A 21,061-nucleotide genomic window follows, 5' to 3' on the forward strand; every position below is an offset into this window, starting at 1 on the left:
AGATGTATTTCCAAGTCTTCACCAGTGGGGCACATGAACAGCATCACCTTCTTTTGTGTAAAACTCTGGGTACAGACTTTTCTTTGGTTGCTGCCTATAAGCCTAAATATTTATCCCTTACTAAGAATCTTGTAGTATAATGTGATAAGACTTACCATTGCTAGGCTGCTAATGAAAGCTACCTTTGGGGGTTTATTGAGGTTACCAAATGCTTTTTCAGTAGTCATTAACTAAAGATTGTCTTCCAGACAAAAATTCTTCTGTCCTCATCCCTGCTAAACAGCTGACATTACACCTGTCACCCAAAAGCTGGAGCTGCTTTAGTACTGAGAATTAAGTCTGTGTTTTCCTAGTTATTGTTTTTATTGGCTTAATGCATTTGGGAGAGAAGATCTATGCAGTCAGCCAGTTTTCTGTCTTTCCCATCAGTAACTCTTGGAGAATTTATTTAAATGTGCTAGAAGTCTCATCATACTTAGCTTTTTGTGAAAATAATGGCTTAACAGAAAGTTTACGAGTGTTGTATCTGAATGTAGCCTTGGTTACCAGATATCTGAAAATATCCAGGGAAACAAAATTTTGAGATTATCTACTTCAGTTGTTAGGCAGTAGTTGTCAACTTCGTTATGCAGTAGCAGTTTGAATGGATAACTAGTTGCACTTTTTTGAACACAGGCACAACCAAGAACATTTTTGCTAGGTCAGTGACGAACACATGCTGTATCACCCCTAAAAGAAGCTTCCATCTTTTTTTATCATATAGATTGTTCATAATTCTAAATATGTTTTCTCATTTTCTTACTTAGTCTCCAACTTGAATTTTTCTTGTAACCTGGATTTTCAAAATTGATTCTCATTACTCAGAATAGAAGGTTTTAATTTTTTCTTCCTCAGAGACTGAAATACCTAATCTCTGTTCTCACTACTGTTTGTCTTGTACTCTCCCCCTTTGCTCCCTATTGCTTACATGTTTTTATGTGTATGGCATCGGAGCCTTGGTGTTACACCATGAGTATCTTTCAAGGATCAGTCAGGCAACACAAGTATAATGTGTTAAATGGGCTGAGCTGAGACCTCTTCCCTTGGAGAAAGGTGGTTTTGCTTTGTTTTTTTAATGGTGGTGGGGAGAAGTCATAGAATGTTGAATAGCAGGAAGAGAAAATTCTTCTCTTGAAATTTCCATCTTGACTCTAATTAGAAGCTAGTAGCACTCAATGGTTGAAACAGGTGGTTTATTCTCTACACAGGCAAATCTGAGAGAAACAAAAGTAAAATTCAAGTAAGCCCTCTGCATTGGGCTAATGGCAGCAGAAATGTGAAGTAATGCATGTTCAGTGCTCCATGTGGAAGGTGAATGCCAAGTGTTCAGTAACACTGAGTGTTGCTCGAGTACTGTATAACTTGTGTAGTAAAATGTATTACGGACCTCGTCATAAACTTTTGGACATTTCAACAGTTGCTGCTTTCCGGGATGTTTTCATTTTGTAATTGAAGATCTTTTTCTTCCCTGTATTAGGTATTGTACTTCAGTAACAAACTTTCTCGTAATGGGAGGATTTATGCTCCTTGCTAAGCCAGCAATGTAAGCAAACCTTTACCATTTTTTGGACATTTTTATCGATTAGCAAAGAACTGTAAAGAATGGAGACTGTATGTGTGTAGTGATGACCATGCAGAGACTTGCTCTCAGCATACTTGAGTACACTAATTCCTTTTCCTTCAAATAAAGAGAAAGTTACCTCCTCTTAACTGTGATAAAAATTTGGGTTAAAATGCTGCTGCACTCAGTTAGTTCATCTTGAAGGTGGAGAAGGGAGGAAAAAAAGCTTGTTATTGGAAATTCCTTCGAAGAAACACAGAGTTCAGATCATGGTTTTTTAAAACTTTGGATAAATGAGGTTAAGTGTTTGTCGTTATTCAGTGTTAGTGTTTATTCTTTCAAATGTTGCTGTCAAGAAAATACCAAAGAAAATAAGCTCCAGAAGATTAGGTGAATTAATTGCATTTGAATTCTTTAAGTTTATGGAAGTGCTTTAAAATGATGCAAAAACAGTATTTCTGCATGTGCATTTTCTCTGCCTCTCAAGGTTTCTTTGCTTAATTTCATGCATAGATGTTGTAAATGTGAGGAAGGAATTGTATTTTAAGGCCTGAGACAGTACAGTTGAGGTTTCTAGATCCTGAAGCTTTTTTCTCATTTCTGTAGAGTTTTTGTCTGGGAAATAAAGTAGTCACGCTGGGTCTCTCACCCTAGTGCTTTGAAGAAGTTGTTGTACTGAGGGTAATTTTTGTCTGTGGAATTGCTGCCTTTCCTTCGCAAATTCTGTAATTGGGAGTAATTCATTTAACGTTTATGGAGAGCTTTGGATGCAGTGTAAATTATGGTACTGGAAGTTCTTGGAAACACAGGTACCTAGGACAAAGAATATTCTGCCCTCTGAGGATCAGTGCCAAAGTCTAAATACAGAATCACCCTGCTGAGGGACGCTGAGAATCTTTCTTTCATTGGTCAGGATTTTTAGGGTGACTTAGAGGAAATCTTAGTTCAAGTATAAGCTTGTTTATAATTCATACTGAAATCACCCAGTGCTGAATTCATCACATCAGTTGTCACTGCTGGGTGTCACAGCTTCTACTGCGACCAGGGTCTCATTAGGTAAATAACACTTCAGGAAGAGATGGCATGCAAGTTTTGTCCTGCTTCTTGCAAAGGAAAGTTAAGAATATCTTTGCTGCTAATGATGAATTTCCCCCCACTCCTTCCCTGAGGGGTACTGTCTTAAGTAAATGGTTAATGGTGTCAGCCCATCTTTTATGGATGTTCTGCAGCATGAATGCATTGGATGTAGTCCTGACTTTAAAAAAAGTGCCAGCTTCAATGGAAGTCTCCATAGTTGGCAGGTTTTTGAGCATGTCCTTTAAAAGAGTGGACAAGCTGTAGCGTTGTCTGTTATTGTTTGATGCTTTTCAACAGAAAAACCTCCATGTGAGGATCTCAAAATTAAAAACAGTAAGCTGTCCAGAGGCATGAATTTAAAATTAGAAAAAACAGTCTTCTCTCTAAAGAAGACTTTCTTCCTAAGGCTAGTCCAGTATCAGAGTTCTTAAATACCACCAGCAGACCTGGGCAAGGTACAGTATTTTGTGTGTGATGGCATCTCACTAATGGTGTAGCATTCTTAGGGACACTGCTGTGAAGTCAGATCTGTTTTGCTGTCCCTGGGGTCTGCTTTCTCAGCCTCACCTGATTCTTGCAACTTGTGGTTTAACTGTTTCCCAGCTGGATGTGTTTCAGTGCACTGTTCTATGTGCCAGCACCAGTGAGCACACACTTACAGTGAAGGAGAGGGAAAAATAGGTGTGCTTGCCTTTTAATGAGGAAATCCTGGGTTTGTGTGCTAATTTAGTGTCTTCAGAATCATTTCCCTCTTCTTCTTTGAAATAGATTAGTTCTCCCTCTTGGAAATCAGATTGAGGATTGAACAGGTTCCTGCCTTTCTCTGAGGTAGGATGTAATTTTTGTAGTTAGGGCAAGAACTGCTCAGTTGCCTTGAACAACAGCAGGGAAAAGAAATTATTTCAGTATATTTAGGGAAGTGCGCTAGAGCAAAGTTAAGATTCTTTTAGGCCTTCTTGCATGAATCAAGAGTGTTAGAAACTTACTACTCTAAAAGCAATGGGGATGTCTTTCCCACCTGTTTGTTCTTTACTAATCAAGTGGTAAAGAGGAAAAAGGCAATTGGTTACACTCCAAGTGAGCAACATAGTCACCTTCCTTCAGCCAGTTTGATGACTGAGCATATGAAATTAGAAGTAAAAAACAAATCTTGTGTTGCAGTTTTAGCTACATGTCTTTACTGCTGTACTTCCTCAAAGTAAATTGTAAATAGGTGAATAAGCAGCATTACATAAAACATCACTGATGCCTTAATGTCTTTTTTCTTCTTCTTTTTCCTCATCCTTCTGTTTCCCAATGGTCCCATCATTTAGAGACTTCTTGAGTAAAAACCAGGAGCTGTTACAGAAACTGTCTGAGAAGAATGAGGAAAACCTCCAGCTAGTAGAAGTTTTGAATGCTCTGTTTTTCATGCCATTTGGACGACTTCATAATTATGCCAGAACTTTGCTAAAGCTTGCCACGTGTTTTGAAGTGGTAGGATGGTTTTTCTATCTATAGTGCATTAAATAAACACATGAAACTTATAGCTTGGAAGTAACTGTGTGAAGCAAATGCCAGGTAATTAAAACCAGTTTATTCCTCAGAGGAGCTACTTCAAACTTGTATTTGCTGCAGGGAAGATCTTGTAGATTTATTTGCATAATCTTACACCACCTGCATAAATCATGTGACAGGTAGAAACTTGTTATTCTGCCAGAGCTTGTTTGTGTGCCTGAGTGCTTAATTGCAAATATATTGTTTTGATGATTGCCTGTTGCTTTTCAGTTTCATCTGGCATCATTGCAGCTACCCTTGGCTGTAATACTCTACAAAAAACACTACATATATATTAGGTAGACTTTTACCACCCATTTAGATGTGTATAATTACTTTGTTTTGAAATAAAAGATGACTAAACAGGCACAGTAACTACTACACAGTAACTATAGCAAGCACTGTGCCTGTGCTTGCTAAATTACAACATTTAGCCCAATATTGTAATTAGTAATTTAGAGTATTGTTCCTGGAATTATGAGCACTACTTCTGGCACAGCTTGTTAAGCTGCAAGAAAGTAGAGCATGTAATGCGTATTAATCATTCTCCTTGTAACATTCAGGGACCTTCTTGTGATTTTTAAAAACTATCAGACACTAACAGAACATGTGGCCAAGAAAATAACTGCCTGCTCTGTTTATTCCTAGACCAACTGTCATGCCCTTAGTGCTGGTTTAATGAAATGAGCAGTTGTATTGCAGCTTGGTCGGTGGTGTTGGTACAGGGGTTCAGCAGCACCCTCAGCTGTGTCTTACCTTGTGCCCTACAGGCATCTCCAGAATACCAGAAGCTGCAGGATTCTAGTTCATGTTATGAGAACCTTGCTGTCCATCTTAGCAGAAAAATGAAAGAAGCAGAATACACCCTTGGCTTCTGGAAGACCTTTCCTGGGAAAATGACGGTATGGTGATGACTACCAGGCCATTTGCAGCTTGAATCTCTTGCTCTTACTGCCTGTGTCTATTACTGATGCTGCTGTCCCAGTTGCACTTGCTGTGTTTTCCAGCTGGTGTTGCTTTACTTTGGAAAGGTCGGGCCTTTACTGTGAAAGACTAAAGCACTGACTTTAAGTGACAGTCAGTGAGGAGTGGGATTGTGTCATTTTGCTTTTGACTCCACCTGCAGGACTCCTTGCGGAAGCCGGAGCGGCGCTTGATCTGTGAGAGCAGCAACCGGGCCTTGTCCCTGCAGCACGCGGGAAGGTTCTCTGTGAACTGGTTCATCCTCTTCAACGACGCTCTGGTACATGCTCAGGTGAGCCAGCTTGCCTCCAGCAATGAAACCTTTTCTCTGCCTCAAACTACATTACATATTTTTCATATAGTAAAATTTTTCCAGTGTAAAAATATATCTGAAATTATGTGTCTTTTTAACATTTGGTTGCATTGCCCTGTGGCTGCCATGGTTTCTGTTGGCTGTTTCTTGACGCAAAGTGGTGGAAAGAGTCCCTAATGCTCAGTTTTTCCTAGTTCTCAAACAAAGGGGAAAAAATAAACCATTTGGAAAAAAATGGGTTAATGGATCAGTAACTGGTGATGTTTCCCTTCTCCTTTCCTACAGTTCTCAACACACCATATCTTTCCCTTGTCCACACTGTGGGTAGAAGCTCTTTCAGAAGAAGCTGGTAATGTGTGAGTATTCTTGCTTGTGATGCTGAAATAATCTGATCTTTTGGGAGAGAAGATGAGCATTTTGTAACCAATTACTGTGAACTTGGAGTGAAATGCAGTGATTGCAGTCATGCCTACCCTTTTTTCTTGTTTCAGAAAATGTATTTCTGTGTCTTAAAAAAAGTTGTGTAAACATCAGAAAGAATAAGGTGGTCAAGAGGGAAGCAAGTCTTCTTTGCTGCTGCTGCTTTTTATTGCTAACTTAAAGGGAATGTTAACTGGGGTAGGGAAGAGAGAACACAATACCAATGCTCTAAGAAACCTTGGGGTTTCAGGATGGAATTTCACAGACTAAAATACTTTTCCCCTGTGTAGGAACGGGTTGAAGATTACAACACCTGAAGAACAATTTGTTCTTGTTTCTTCAACACCGCAGGAGAAGGTGGGCATTTCGACAAATTTGACAAGGCTTTAGTGATACAAATGAGGCTTTTTCCCCTAGTGTGAAATCAAACTGGGAGAAGGATTGCCTGAGTATTCCCCAATAATGAAATCTTTCTGCAGCTGAGTGTGCAGGCTGGCTGTGCATGGTGCCTGAGTGTAGCAGTGTTTCAGTGCACAGCACTGTGCCGAGCAGTGCCAGGGCATGATTGTGCTTGCTGGAAAGGTGAGAGTTGGTGCAAAGACAGCTATTGGCTAAACTCTGTCATGAGCCACTTTCTGTTTCAGACCAAGTGGCTGAGGGCAATAAGCCAAGCAGTGGATCAGGCCCTTAGAGGGACTTCTGACATGATTCTGTATGGAGCTGGTGGGAATGTGCCAAGGCAGGAACCTCCTATTTCTCGCAGTGCCAAATACACCTTCTACAAGGACCCTCGATTCAAGGATGCTGTTTATGACGGGAGGTGGCTTTCAGGAAAACCCCATGGAAGGTAAAAGCATTGGAATGGAGCTGTTGAAACCAAAATGAAGTGGTTGCTGTAACAATAAGTAGGTTCACTCACAGAAGGTATTTGTAAAGTGCAAAGTGAACTGATTATCATACATATTTGCATGGGTTTGTATTTTTTTTCCAGAGGGATCCTAAAATGGGCAGATGGACGAATGTACTCCGGGACTTTCCGGACGGGGTTGGAGGATGGGTAAGATATTCTAACTCCTTGTGGAGCCAGGCGAGAAATACTTTTTGTTGTAGGAGAAAACAACAAAACCTTTTTAATTAAAGGTTTTGCAGTGAATCTTACTGACCTGTCTTGCAACACAGTGATGCATCTTCTCTAGAGCTTTCTTTGCTATATTTCTGGTAGATTAGTAATTTAGCAAAGAGACAAAATCTTGAATTGAGATTTCAGGGTTTGGGTGAAAACTAATGAGAGTATGTGATCTTGATGATGAAGATAACCAGTACAGAGGAGACTGAAAGTAGGCTGAATGGAAGGTCTGAACATTATCGTGTTATCTGGTGAAACAAATAAAACCACTTGAAAATAACTTAATGTATTACACAGTTTTGAATTATTCTGTGGACTTCATTGCTAAGAATCTGCTTAGAACACTGTTGAGACTGAGAGATTAATTTATTTCCAAAGGAATTTTTATATGCATCTTGTGAGCAGACATGTCTGTATTGGGCAGGATAAAAATATGTGAGAAGTCTTATTGGCTTTGAGATGTATTTTCAAAATACTGGGTTGGAGGGGAAATTGAAACAGGGTCTGACTGCAGACAGCTTTTTAAAATTCCTCTTGGCTGTTGGTATAATATCAAACTATAAAACAAGATTAGAGCTTTGGTCATTTGTAACTAAGTAACTAATCCTGGAGATTTTAGGGTTGTTGGAGATGGAAATACTGCAAACAAGTCCCAGCCAGAAAGAAATGGATTAGTATTTACCTGTAATTGCTGAAATTCTCGAATGTGTATACTTGTATTTCAGCATGCATGTTATAATCTCAGCAGTTAACAGCAGTGTCATGTTGGGTGGACATGCTCTGAGGAGAACCTTCAGAACTGGATTTTGATCTCCTCAGGAGATTAAAATCAATAAAATGAGTTGTGTATCTCATTCTTTTCAGGCATACTGAAACTGTGAATAATTCCTTGTCACTGAGTATAATTGGAAGCTAGCATCATTTGAAAAAATCTTTTCTATAGCAATACATACCCTTATCTTTCCCTGGAATAGCATGTACTTGAATTATCAAGAGCTGAAGAAAATAATAAAGGTAGAAGCAGTCTTGTGATTTGAAAGGACTCATAGCCTGCGGAAAACACTGCATTGTGGCTATGAGAGCAGAATTTACAACATGTCACAATCAAAGAGGAGAGAGCAGTATGGACTAAATTGACCATCTAGTGATGCTGGAATTCTTGCTTTCTCTTATAAAAACTATCATCTGTGACTGCTGTAGTTAAAGATGCACAAAAATGAGAGAGAGCATTCTGATTTTAGAATGGCTCTGTGATGGGTATCTGCTCTGTCAAGGAAATGTGTTGGTGTTACAGCTGCTTGTGTTCCATCTCTGCACTGGCAGGTATGGTGAATACAGAGTGCCTAACAAAGCACTGAATAAAGAGGACCATTACGTGGGATACTGGAAGGAAGGCAAAATGTGTGGGCATGGAGTGTACAGGTAACTTGTGGCAGTTGTGTTGCTGGCACTGCATGGCTGCAGGAGAGCAGGGCTGATGCTCTGACCAAGCCTCTGTGTGTAGCTTTCTGACACTGCAGACTTGTGGTCGTAGTTAGTGTGGCTTATTTTCTGCTTTGCTCACAAATGCAACCTGTACAGCGGTCAGTTATTAATGTCTGCTCTAATGTTGCTGCCACCTGGCAACAAGAGAGGATTCTTCAGTCTGAGAGATAAATATCACCTCCAACGGCCTTGCTTGTTGGGGCAGAGAGTGGCTTTAAAACAATAAAGCATCCAAGGACTTGTATTAAAGGATCACTTTTATCCCAAACATACTTTAACTGGAGTTGCTGTTTGGTGTGGTTGTAATGCAATTCCTAGAAGGAAAAAGAGAGGGTTTATCTGTTTGGGGGAAGCACCCAGCAAAACAAAATCAATCAAAAACTCCCAAACCAGCCCTCCAACAGAGCAGTAGATGATAGGACTCTTACCTGTTGCTGTGCTGTTGTTGCTGTTCCAGCTATGCTACCGGTGAGGTGTATGAAGGGTGTTTTCAGGATAACATGCGGCACGGGCATGGGCTACTGCGCAGTGGGAAGCTGACCTCTTCTTCTCCCAGTATGTTCATTGGACAGTGGATAATGGACAAGAAGAGTGGTTATGGAGTTTTTGATGATATTACAAGGTAATGCTTCCACAAATCCTTAAAACTCGGGTATGACATGCAATTGCAAAAAGAGTAGGAAAGGATTTGATTTGTGAGTACCAATAATAGTGCATGTCTTTTTTTTTTCTTCTTTATTGCTGGGCTTTCTTGGTTGATGGTATAAAGAAATGGGTCTAGGGACTGCTTTTTGGTGCTGCTTCTGGAGTTAATGGTGGAGGGATTGCATTGGTTTTTTTCTGTCTTGTTTTCTGTCATACTCCTGCCTGATAACTAGCTCTGAGTATGGTGTCTTATTGAGGCGTTGTGTTGTGCATGTCCTGAAAGTGTTATGAATTCATGAGAGGAGTATTCTTTCATCTCAGGCCTATGAGACTGGGTTGTTCAGTGGCAGATAATGGTGCTCATGAATTCCTACTCATGCTCAGGTTTTCCATTGGCTTATTCTGCCAATGCAGTGGAGAGAAGATGCTTCCTCTCAGGGCAGATTATTGAAATTATGGTCTCAGAGACAGACTTGCACTAAATATGTGTAGTAAATGAACCCTGACCACATATCAATATAATCTGCCTTTCAGTCACCAATTTAATGATTGCTTTTCTGGAAAGAGCTCGTGGTGAATGCCCAAGGATCTGTTGTTGGTTTAACTGAATGTCCACTTGAAATGCAAGCAGGCAAAAGTCTGGAGTGTAAAGGGGAGATGTTCTTCTGAAACAGAGCTGTTGTAACATCTCTAGGTATTTCCTCATGTCAGTTTTGCACTTGGTCTTGCTCAGGGCTGGTGGCTGTTCTTACACTGTAGTGCCAGGATGTGTCTGCATACTTTCTTTAGTAATTTATTTTCCTAGGACAAATAGATACCACTTTTCTTGCAAATCCTCTCACCTCCAGAATTTGTAAATGCATTGTTATTTCATGGTGAAGGAGGAGAGTGACGTTTGCTTTTCACTCCAGCACTACTCATGAGTGAGTTACTAGCTCATGAGTGAGCTGCCCTGATGTAGTTTTGCTTCTGGTCTCAGGGAGGTAATCTGTCTATCTTTGTGTCCTCAGGATTTGTTTTCTGCACGTATTCTGCAGCCCAGACAAAAAAGGAATAGCTGCAGACACTGTTGCCCGCTGTCATTTTTGCAAAACAGTTGTTTGAACAAGTGGGACTTTGAGTCTCCATCCCAGTAATTGAGCATGCGGAATCTCTCCAAGGGGCCTTCACCCAGCAGAGGCCTCTGTCGCTGGCAGGCTGAATCATCAGACAAGCTTCCTGCCACCTTATGGGGCCAGTCAGCTGGGAGAGACCCCTGAGCTTAGTTTAATGGTTGGGCTTACTCTCTTTACTATAAACATAGTTTTTCCTGGGTACATTTCAATGAAAATGCTTGGTAACAAGGAGAATTGTATCAAATCGATCATTAGTTTCCCTCTAAAAGCAGAAAAAAAGGCCTTGAGAAATTAATTTTTTATTAATTGTATGGGGAAAATGTCACCTTCCCTTTCAGAACAATGGGAAAAATAGGTTGTTTGGAAATACTTGGGACTTGCACTAAATTTCAAACAACTCTAGCCTGACATCTGTGCTCTTATATACAGAAAAATTAGTGGTTTAAATAGTCTGAAAGAGGCTGATGTTTATTTGTAAGCAATCTTTCATTGTCTAAATTTTTTTTATATCATGACCTTTGTTAGGCTGTTATACAGAAACTGTGTACAAAATGATGTGTTTTTTCACAATATTTGTACTCTTATTATTTCAAAAACGTCATGTATGCCTTTCTAGCTCTCCCTCCTATTCCCCAAGAAGAATAGCTTGGTTTCTTTTGATTTTTTATTCTCTTCAGTTTGAGTCATCAGACTTTAGGAAAAAGAAATAAGAATTTTGGCAAAACAAACTGCTCAAGTTCCTTGGGGCATGCAGTGGGCTTAACAGGGCTGCAGCACTGTTTCAGCTCATCAGCTTGCTTGGATAGGGCCAATTTGAAATGTGAATTGGGAAAGAAAGTTCACTCTAATTTATTTTTATCAAAAAGAGTTTGTATTTCTGTGGAGCTGGTGAACCTAAACTGACAGACCCGAAGCAATTGCTCTGTGATGCTCTTCTGATGATTTCTGTAATGGTCATTGTGGCTGTAAGGCCAAAGTCTAGAGATGTACTATTTAGGCTCTGTTTTTCCCACTTCATTTCTCTTCAGAGGAGAAAAGTATATGGGAATGTGGCAAGATGATCTTTGCCAAGGCAATGGTGTGGTGGTTACTCAGTTTGGACTGTATTACGAAGGAGCCTTCAGCACCAACAAAATGATGGTGAGTTGGACACCAGACCCTGGCCTTAGGTACTTCTCCTCTAAGTGTGCAGCTTTCTGAGGCAGATGAGTGTGTGTTGGGCTGCGGAATCTTTCTGTTCTTCTACTCTTCTGTTGCCCATGCCTTTAGAATTGCCTTTATTGTCCCTGCTCTTACATAGGACTACTTCAGAAAGAGCTTAAAAATTACTATTTGCTAAGAATTAATAACAGGTTTTATAAGGTGCATCTTTAGATCTGTGGTCTGCCCTTCTGTTATAATTACTGCTTTGTGTTCTATATGATTCTTTATGTAGGGGACTGGAATTCTGCTTTCTGAGGATGATACAGTTTATGAGGGGGAATTTTCAGATAACTGGACTCTGAGTGGAAAGGTCGGTATTACAATTGTCACTTGTAAACTGTTAACCATCTGAGAAAATAAAAAGGTTGTAATTTGGTTCCCAATGGATTTTAGTTAAATTTTTAAATTATCTTTTCTCAAGGGAACACTGACCTTGCCAAATGGAGATTATATTGAAGGTCTCTTCAGTGGAGAGTGGGGATCTGGAATAAAAATCACAGGAACCTACTTCAAACCTAGTTTATATGAGAATGAGAAGGACAAGCCTAAAGCACTGTGAGTGTTGAATAATAAATAATAATTATTTTAAATAATAAATATGGTTCAGTATTACTTAGGAACAGAATGATTGTCTTTTTTCAAAGACAATCAAAGGTCAAAAATACTTCCTCCAAAGAAACAGTGAAAACATTTGGAGAACATTTTTCCTCTTTCTTGCTGCTGAAATAAAATAAGCATACTGTTATAGTTATTCTTGCTTTAATTACTACTTGAATATGCAAATAGTGGCATGAAATTACAGGACAGCTGATGTGCTGCTACTGTGCTGTAGCAGTCTCAGTCTTTTTGTTTATGTTGGAGTTGACTGATAGAACCTGAGTTCACTGCTGCTGCTGACTTCTGAGCTCCTGAGAATGACTGAAGTTCCATTAGAGCGGTTAAGTTAATCACAGACCTCTCTGCCTTCTGCCAGTTACTTTGGTAGCAACTTAATTCATTAAGTGTGTCATTTAATAATGCCAGTAGGGATGTGTTTGGACAGAATTGACTAGATCCTCCACCTCTTCCAAACAGCGTGTAAGAAAATAGAAGGTTACTGATTTGCAGAAGAGCATTGTAATACCTTGGCAAAGATGACTTTGAAAAGTATCCATAAACCCCTCTGTAGAGCAGATGCCTTAGGGCAATTTACTTAATTATTTCTGGGGGGAAAAAACCAAAGCATATTTAAGTTCTAACTGATATATCTTTGAGTAAAAGAAACCGAAGTAAAGAGTTGAAGGTGAGATGTTGGTATGTGGTAGCACCATGTAATGGTTTAGCAATTGCTGTATGGGATTCAGTATCTTGAAAACGTGCTCTGAAATTTAAGATTAAAATGGGAAACACGGCTCTAATATTTTTACATAGATTACTCGTCAGCTGGCTTCCCAAAGCTTTCACTGGTAATATCTTTTGACAGTGCTGACACCTACAACAGCATGCAACTTAAGCAGGGCCTCCCTGCTGAACCGAACACTTGCAGCCTTTGCAGCTGTCTGCTTTTTACCCCAGTAGGGAGTCTATGAATAAATGTATATACATATTTTTGAGGATTGCTTGCGAAATAAGGGTTTCATCTATCCTCTTCTGACTGTGTTCAAGTTGAAAATCTTCTGGTATAATTTTTGAAAAGGCTTAAAGCCTACTTTTTCTGCTTTGTGAAACTGGCAGCATGGGGAAATTACGTGTGTTGCTAGTTCTCATCTCAAATATGCTGGAAGAAATATTAATGAAAGTCTGACAATTTCTGACACATGATTTAAATCAAGATAGACCTGTTAACCCTGACAGCTCTCATTTGTTTTGAGAAAGCTTTTCAAAGCTGTAAATTTCATTATATGTCTGAGATACCTTTATCTATATACATGGGAAGAAGAGCTCTTGGTTTTCTTCTGGCTATAGATGATCTCCGAGTGTTGTCTGGCAGTGAAAGGATGCCTGAGCTGGTTTTGCTCTCTATCAGCACATCCCTAACATGCCCTGCAACATTATCTGTAGCTACCACTTTAGGGTCAGAAGCTGTGTGCCCATCCTTGGTATTTATGTGGGTAGCTGTGCTACTTGTACACTCCAGGATAATAAGATACTTGGGACTTACTTGTGCTGTGTCCTTGCTACATGAATGTGTCCTGAGCCTTCTGAATGAAAAGCAGTGGTGAAGATAAGCACCAGCCCTTTGTTGTACCGTTTCCTAGAAAGCTGCAAGAAAGAGTAAAACTAACAAGTTTCATAGCTGTTCTCTAACGTAGTATTAGTAGTAGGCTCTAACTGTATTCTTAGTGATTAAACTTGGTTCACAGTAGAGTCTGTTAAGTTTCTCAGCTTTTGGTAAAACGGTGTGAGAGATGAGATCGACATTAGCCGTGGGTGCTTTTCAAGCTGAACGTGTTGTTTCATTGCTATTTGATTTTAACAGACCCACTGGTCATTTTATTAGGCGGAAACTTGGGATCCTGGCAGTGTCCCCTGATGAGAAATGGAAGGCAGTATTTGAAGAATGCTGGAACCAGCTTGGTTGTGAGAGCCCTGGCCAGGGGGACAGATGGAAGGCTTGGGACAACATTGCGGTGGCTCTGACCACCAACCGACGGCAGCACAAAGACAGGTTGGCTCCTAGAGAATGTGTCACCAAGCAAAAGAGGATGGAGCAGGAAACTGGAATTGCACTCAGCTCTAAACTTGAAACTCTGATTGTAAAGTTTTAGTTCAAACAACAGCAAATCCCAAATGAAATCATAACCTTACTGCTCTGCTCTACAAACCCTTTCAGGGACATGCTGATGTTTGTTACTAGTTGAGTTGTTAATGTCAGGGGTTTCTCCCCCATTGTGTGTCTCAACCTGTACAATGTCTGTCTTTTTAAACTGCAGCCCAGAATTACTGAGCCGCTCACATACTCAGACACTGGAAAGTTTGGAGTTCATTCCACAACACATTGGTGCCTTCACCCTGGAAAAATATGAAAATATAAAAAAATATTTGATAAAGGTATTGTGACTGAAATGCTCCTATAATAAGGCATGGCAAGCTCACTTTGTAATAGCTTTCCTAATTACTTCCGTATTTGCACTCTAGTAATCCATAGTTCATGCTTGCTCATCGCTTAATATATTGAAGTCCACAACTAAGACTAAAATCATTGAGTACCTAATGAATTCTCTCTTAAAGTCACTTTCTGTTCAGTTAATGTTTTCATTCTTTAATGTTGGATGCCAGCAAAGCATCTTGAAATACTTGCTAATTTTTGCATGTTGATTTTAAGAGTACCAGACAGATGACTAGTCCAAGTAGTACCACAAGTTCTTGTACTGTCTTGACTCCTATAAATTGAGTTTAGCTGACACAGAAATTTCATAATCCAAATGGCAATTTGTTAAATATAGCTAATTTTTGAGATATTTGCAATATTTTTGAAAGCCTGTGGTTGCATCTCTCACCCATCTGTTTTGGATTCCATTTAACTTGTCTGCCATTGACCTAGCTGACTGGCCAATTAATATACATTGTCTCAGGCTTGTGATACTCCTCTCCATCCCTTGGGCAAGCTGGTGGAAACACTGGTGGCTGTCTACAGAATGACCTATGTTGGAGTAGGAGCAAATCGACGACTGCTGCAGGAGGCTGTAAGGGAGATCAAGTCCTACCTCAAACGCATCTTCCAGCTGGTCAGGTAACGAGACTCATTTCCAAGTCCAACTGCTGCTGAATTCATTAAAGCTGCTCCATGTACTGAAGCTGTCTAGTGTTGTACAGTTCAAAGGTGCTGGCATTGTTACTTAATTTTGGGGGTTGCCTGTATTTTCCTATCTTTCTAAGGAGTCTTGAATATTTTGTCAAAAATGGAAAACCTAAACTCTTTACACCTAGTGTGTTACATCCTACATTGTATTTCAAAATGTGGCTGTAAGGAGCTCACCTGGAATATGGATTTACAGTTTAGTGTCTGTGGGTATCGGCGCTGTGCAAAGACTGTTCAAAGGCTATAGAACACTAGTGAGGATGGGGAATCCCAGTGTATTCCATAAGGTTCTTACCAATATGGCATTAAAGTTCTTACCAACGTAGATGAACAATCTTCCTATGAAGAGCTGGCTTAGACTCTTGAGAATAATTACGGCTTTAATTGTGTCCTGCCAATCTGAAAGCAGAAGTACTCCAAATTACTAACAATCAGAAGCCTTGTCTGGAGGGAAGTGATGTTAATGATGGAAGGGTGTCCTTGGAGGGGTTGGCCTTCCTAAGTTTTGGTTCTCTATGTACTTGGCCTGCCTAAGCTGGTACTCTGTGTGTTAGCTGTGCTGGCTTAGCCCGCCATGTATTATTTTTGCTGTCTTTTTTCTCTCCCGTCTTGCCTTAGTGCTGAGATCTGTGGAAATGTGTTGATGTGACCTCAAATGCTGTTACGTGTGTTGCCTTTTAGGTTCTTGTTTCCTGATCTCCCGGAAGAGGGCAGCACAATTCCATTTCTGACAACGGAGCCAAAAGGAAGGCGATCTTTTTGCAGTGGGAAATCTGATTCCAGATCAGAATCTCCTGAGCCAGGGTACATAAAGGAAAAACAAATAAAAACTAACAAAGCCTTTATTTTATTTGTTGCTTTTTTTCTTCTTCTTTGGGGGAAGAAAGGTAAACAATATTCAACTGATGGATCTAAGCAGTGGTTTTTCTTCCCCTTGGGTTCTGATGACAGATTCGGATAAGCTAACTTCCATGTTATGGTTGTAATAAGCATTTCATGCCTGTCCGTGCAGTGGTTCTTTACTTAAAACAAAACTTACTTTTTGTCTGCTATGGGTAAGCAAGTTAAGGCTTGGACCTGGGCTTCAGAAAAGTATTTTGGATAAGAGCACTGGAGGTAATTTATAATCTTATCATAGTTGCTATTTGATGGATTTCTACTTTTTTTCTTTTACTCTTATCCCTCGTAGAATAGGCTCATGCTACATGAAAGATTTGTTCCAATGATTGTCCTCCAATTTTTATAGATAATTAGGCTTTTTATGTCTTCTGCAAAGCACCCCCTCTGTTTTTTTGTTGCAGCTATGTGGTAACCAGTTTTGGCTTGCTGCTCCCTGTGTTACTGCCACGCCTCTATCCCCCTCTGTTTATGTTGTATGCCTTGGACAATGAGCGTGAGGAGGACATTTACTGGGAATGCGTTTTACGCCTAAACAAACAAACTGACATGGCTCTTCTCAGCTTCCTTGGAGTGCAAGCGTGAGTATGCTACAACAAAACAGGAACTGCAACAGGTTATGGCATGTTATTAGGTAAAGCAACTAAAACAAAGCCCTGGTTTTCTAAAGGATTTTCTCTGATTTAAATGCATCCAAACATGTCTTCAAGCTAATTAGAAGGGTTGAGAGAGTGAATCAAACCTTCCTTCTTCCAAAACAGGGAGGTGGAAGGGATGGGAAGGAGGTAAAGATTGATATTGCTCCAAAATCAGAGACATTTCAAATTATAGTTTCCTGGGTACCTGTGGGAGGTGTAGTTGATTCTGTAGGAAGGGCGGTTGTATCTCAGAACATGATGACTTCATTCCTGTAATGTGAAAAATACTTTAAGACTATGTTTTCTCAGTGGACTATGTTGGGTTTTTTTTCAGGAAATTTTGGCCAGGAACTGTGTCCATCCTTGGAGAGAGTAGAAAGGTATGTTATTGGGCCTTGTTTGCATGTTTTGCCCAGTTCTTCTTTCAAGAAACTGAAATAATCAAAGTGATCAAAGAATTTTTGGCCAGGCTCTTTGCTTAAAATATGCCATGTTATTATATTTCCCTTAAGTTTGCCTACTATTTAAATGCAAAGTAATGACTTAGCAGGGGCACTGGACTGGTTGATCTCCAGAGGACCCTTCCAGCCCCAGCCACTCTGTGATTTCTTACAGTGGCCATCAGGCCAGCTTTGTCACTCACTGACTTGGTAATGCATTCAAGAGACCTTTGCTTGGTCTCCAGTTATAAAAGTGTGAGAATGAAAGTCTTAGCAAGGAGATTTTCAAGCTGCTTAATTAAGAGAGTTATATACTTTCTGATTAGAAAAAATGTATAGTTTACATTCTTAATCGTTATCTTGTTGAAAGAGGCTCAACACTGAACAGTGGGGGTGCTGAACCTGCCTGATAAATCTTACCATGATTACACAGGTATCATCAAACACAAAAGATGCCTGCTTTGCCTCTGCTGTTGAATGTTTACAGCAAATCAGGTAATTCTTTGTAATTTGTCTTTCGGTGTTTCACTGTTCCTGCTGCAGTAGTATGTGGTTTACTTGACTGGATGCTTTACATGGCACCCTTTCTTGTTCACCTTTGTAAGAGAAGTCACTAAGGTGTTTTCCAGTTCTGAGTAAAGATGCAATTTCTCCTGCTGGGGCATGATGTGTTGCCTCATAAACACGACTGAAAGGTGTCTGTAGGGCCCCATTTAGAATCAAAGGCATAAGGATGTCTATCAAATACACATGTGAATTTCCAAACAGTTGTGGTCAAGTGACCTGACCATGGGAGGCTTTTCTGTGTCTGTTGTGCAAGAATTTAAGAAATCAGGAAATTAGGAATGTTTTAGAAAGGAATTTTCCCCCCTTTTACTACTATATTAAAACACCATAAAAGTGTGAATAGAGTCTCACATGCAGTAGTGTGCCTTGGTGTGGTGATTGTAACCTGGGTACTGTGCAGCCTTGGCAGCCCTGGCCGCTGCAGTGTCAATGTCTGACTGACCTCCGTGGGCGTGGGGAGGGCCATGCTGGCCAGCAAACCCTTCCTAATGTAGATGCAGATCTCTCACTGCTTACTGTTATCCTGGTTTGCTTTTGCTCTCCAAATAGTACCACATTTACCCCAGCTGACAAGCTGAAGGTGATCCAGCAGACTTTTGAAGAGATCTCCCAGAGTGTACTTGAGACCCTTCAGGAAGATTTTCTGTGGTCCATGGATGACTTATTTCCCGTTTTTCTCTATGTGGTGCTACGAGCCAGGTAGGCACCAAGGGTGGCATCAGTCATAAGCTGAGCATAGGCAGGACAAGTACTTCTGTGTTAAACACTCCTGCTGCTTGTTATAGGATTAGTTACTGGCTTTTTGTAACTATAAATTCTCCAATTTGACTGTTTGCTTTGGTCTGACAAAGTCTTGAACAATCTTTATTGTGAAAAGGCCCTGAATTCAGAATTAGGAAACACTATACTGGTAACTTTTGTTCCCATGTTCACTTTCCCTCTCACATGTGGCAGGATAAGGAATTTGGGGTCTGAGGTGCACTTAATCGAAGACCTGATGGATCCCTATCTCCAGCATGGGGAGCAAGGCATCATGTTCACTACCTTGAAGGTATGAAAATTATTCAGAGTTATTAAAGGCTTTCTTTGGAACTAATCAGCTTTTAGCAATGAAGACCAGCTCAGGACAATTATATGAACATTAGGCTATAACTTTTTAAAGTAACTATAACTTAATTAAAATTTTTTACCAGGATAGGCAAGGAAATTTAATTTAGAGCTTTGGCTAACCTCCTAATTGCAGGTACCTCTAAGAAAAATGGTGTAATGTGCGAATGTGGATTACTCAAAGGTAATATTGGTTACTGTTGGAGTGTTCTAAATGCTCACCTGTCGTTCCCCTGCAACTTAACAAGCCTTACTCTCCCTATAAAAATTGAGATGAAGTGCTTCTTTGGAGATTAGCCATTCCATTAAAGTTTAAGTCTAACATTAAATCAAGACTTTCCAAGAATGCAGTTTTAGGAAAAAAAATCCCACTCTGTCACTCTCCACGTTTTATTAAGTATTCTTATATTTTAAGTATGGGAAAAGAGAGTGCGTTTGGAAGAATATCCTGTTATACACTCAGACATTCATAGTGGAAATACGTTGTTTTGGTACCTCAAAACTGTTTATCATGTGGATCCTGGGACAGTTCAGCAGTGTGGAGCCTTTTAGTGGTGTTGTTTTGGAGGGAGGCTGTTAATCTCAAACTTAAATAAAAATCTTAAACTGAAGTGTTAGGTTATCATGATTGTATTTTCTGGCTGTGCAAACTCAAAATAGTTGAGACCAGAGGATTTTTAAAAGACGTGTTAGTTTCATAATGTTGCAAAAAAGGAAGTTTTGCATTGGTTCAAATTTACTAAAGAACCTACGTGGTGGAAGCCGAAGTAGAATCTAATTTGCCATGAGTGCAAATGTTGTCTGAGACATTTATATCAAGTTTCTGATCCTGGCCGACCTGACCCAGTGCATATTTGAACCAGCATTAAAAGTGAATAACTCTCAACAGAAGGCCAGGGTGATAGAAACCTTTGCTTTTCAGTCTGAATGCTTTTGAAATGCTTCATCCCTGCATTCTTGTCGTGTAAAAAATATTTTCTATTTTTGAGTCCTTCTGTCAAAGGGCAAAGAGAGACTTGTAACCAAAAATATAGTCTCATCTTGGCATAGCTGGGAACTATGAAAGTATGGAGTCCCAAATCATGCTATCTTGCTTGATTAGGTGTTGGATGTAACTTAGTCTCCAGTTGCTCATTTTGCTAGCTCACATATCAGAAGGCTCTCATGTGTTGAGTGCCACAGTAGCATCACTCCTTGTAGAGCGCCTTGTCCTCTGTTTTCTTGCACAGAAAAAAAATCAACCTTTTTGTGTGTGATGCTTTGCTGTGAACTGGCACTTGTGCTAATCTGAGCTTTGTTTTAATTCAGGCATGTTACTACCAGATTCAACATGAAAAGCTTACCTAGACCATCATTTACAACTTGCCTCTGTGGGATAATCTACTCAGTGGAACTTCATAATAACCACTTCTTTCCTGAAATGGCCCTTACAAAATACTTGGTTATAGTTCTGCTGCTACAGATGAAAATATTCAGTTGTTTCTTCTGAACTCTCCGTTCTAAGATTCAAAAACTGCAGCCAGAAGCTTTCTGTGAAGTGGTGATGAAGTTAAAGACTTGGTTTGTCAAGTACCTATCAAGAAGAAATACTTTCCTATTCTAACAGAAAGATTATTTACTCCTTTTAAATTAACCGTGCTGCACAAAGGCATGGCATCTACATAGAACACGTGAGAGTCTGGACCGCATGGCTTCCAAAGCAGTGGGTTTGTTTTTGGTATTACTGGTTTGTCAGCAGAAATGTTTTAAGGGAATGAATTGCACCACAGAACCATTTGGTCTTCCTGAATTAAGCTGTATGTTTGTTTATTTAAGAAAATAGAAATATGTCAGTATTTATAATGGGTACCTGTAGTGTGTTTGGCTCTAACGGTTTTGAGGCATCTGTGTTGAACAGCATTGCTGAATGTAGTATTCATGTGCTGTTGTGGAAATAATCACACTGTTACGGACTTCCCTATTTACTAGAATTGTAAATATACAGGCATTTACCATTCTTTCTGTTTATGAAATCAATAAAAGGCACTGACCACTTCAGATTTTGGCACTGAATGAAATGCTGTGCAGCGTTCAGTTTGCTTACCCTGAGGACAAGCACTGTCAGCCCATGGGGGCCGATGGAGGGGTGAGGAGGGTGAACGGTGCTCT

At 39.9% G+C, this 21,061-nt stretch overlaps 1 protein-coding gene across 6 annotated transcripts in view; it reads left to right on the forward strand.

Moving 5' to 3' along the window:
* Positions 1 to 20,970, forward strand: part of ALS2 (alsin Rho guanine nucleotide exchange factor ALS2) — a 37,151-nt gene extending 16,181 nt beyond the window's left edge. For 5 of the 6 annotated variants that reach the window (XM_038142049.1, XM_038142046.1, XM_038142048.1 and 2 more), the window contains 23 exons: positions 1,517 to 1,582; positions 3,991 to 4,153; positions 4,984 to 5,115; positions 5,340 to 5,468; positions 5,775 to 5,845; positions 6,200 to 6,266; positions 6,554 to 6,756; positions 6,901 to 6,966; positions 8,359 to 8,457; positions 8,978 to 9,142; positions 11,309 to 11,420; positions 11,716 to 11,793; positions 11,905 to 12,038; positions 13,942 to 14,130; positions 14,396 to 14,513; positions 15,038 to 15,195; positions 15,946 to 16,068; positions 16,566 to 16,742; positions 17,134 to 17,179; positions 17,673 to 17,734; positions 18,356 to 18,505; positions 18,761 to 18,857; positions 20,222 to 20,970. In XM_038142049.1, the coding sequence (XP_037997977.1) occupies positions 1,517 to 1,582; positions 3,991 to 4,153; positions 4,984 to 5,115; positions 5,340 to 5,468; positions 5,775 to 5,845; positions 6,200 to 6,266; positions 6,554 to 6,756; positions 6,901 to 6,966; positions 8,359 to 8,457; positions 8,978 to 9,142; positions 11,309 to 11,420; positions 11,716 to 11,793; positions 11,905 to 12,038; positions 13,942 to 14,130; positions 14,396 to 14,513; positions 15,038 to 15,195; positions 15,946 to 16,068; positions 16,566 to 16,742; positions 17,134 to 17,179; positions 17,673 to 17,734; positions 18,356 to 18,505; positions 18,761 to 18,857; positions 20,222 to 20,260 (2,644 nt within the window). In that variant the 3' untranslated portion in view covers positions 20,261 to 20,970. The remainder of the gene's footprint in view (positions 1 to 1,516; positions 1,583 to 3,990; positions 4,154 to 4,983; positions 5,116 to 5,339; positions 5,469 to 5,774; positions 5,846 to 6,199; positions 6,267 to 6,553; positions 6,757 to 6,900; positions 6,967 to 8,358; positions 8,458 to 8,977; positions 9,143 to 11,308; positions 11,421 to 11,715; positions 11,794 to 11,904; positions 12,039 to 13,941; positions 14,131 to 14,395; positions 14,514 to 15,037; positions 15,196 to 15,945; positions 16,069 to 16,565; positions 16,743 to 17,133; positions 17,180 to 17,672; positions 17,735 to 18,355; positions 18,506 to 18,760; positions 18,858 to 20,221) is intronic. The other variant, XM_038142051.1, reaches the window with a different exon arrangement.
* The last annotated feature ends 91 nt before the right edge of the window (positions 20,971 to 21,061 follow it).

Source organism: Motacilla alba, chromosome 7 (assembly GCF_015832195.1).
Source record: "Motacilla alba alba isolate MOTALB_02 chromosome 7, Motacilla_alba_V1.0_pri, whole genome shotgun sequence".
Taxonomy (NCBI): Eukaryota; Metazoa; Chordata; class Aves; order Passeriformes; family Motacillidae; genus Motacilla; species Motacilla alba.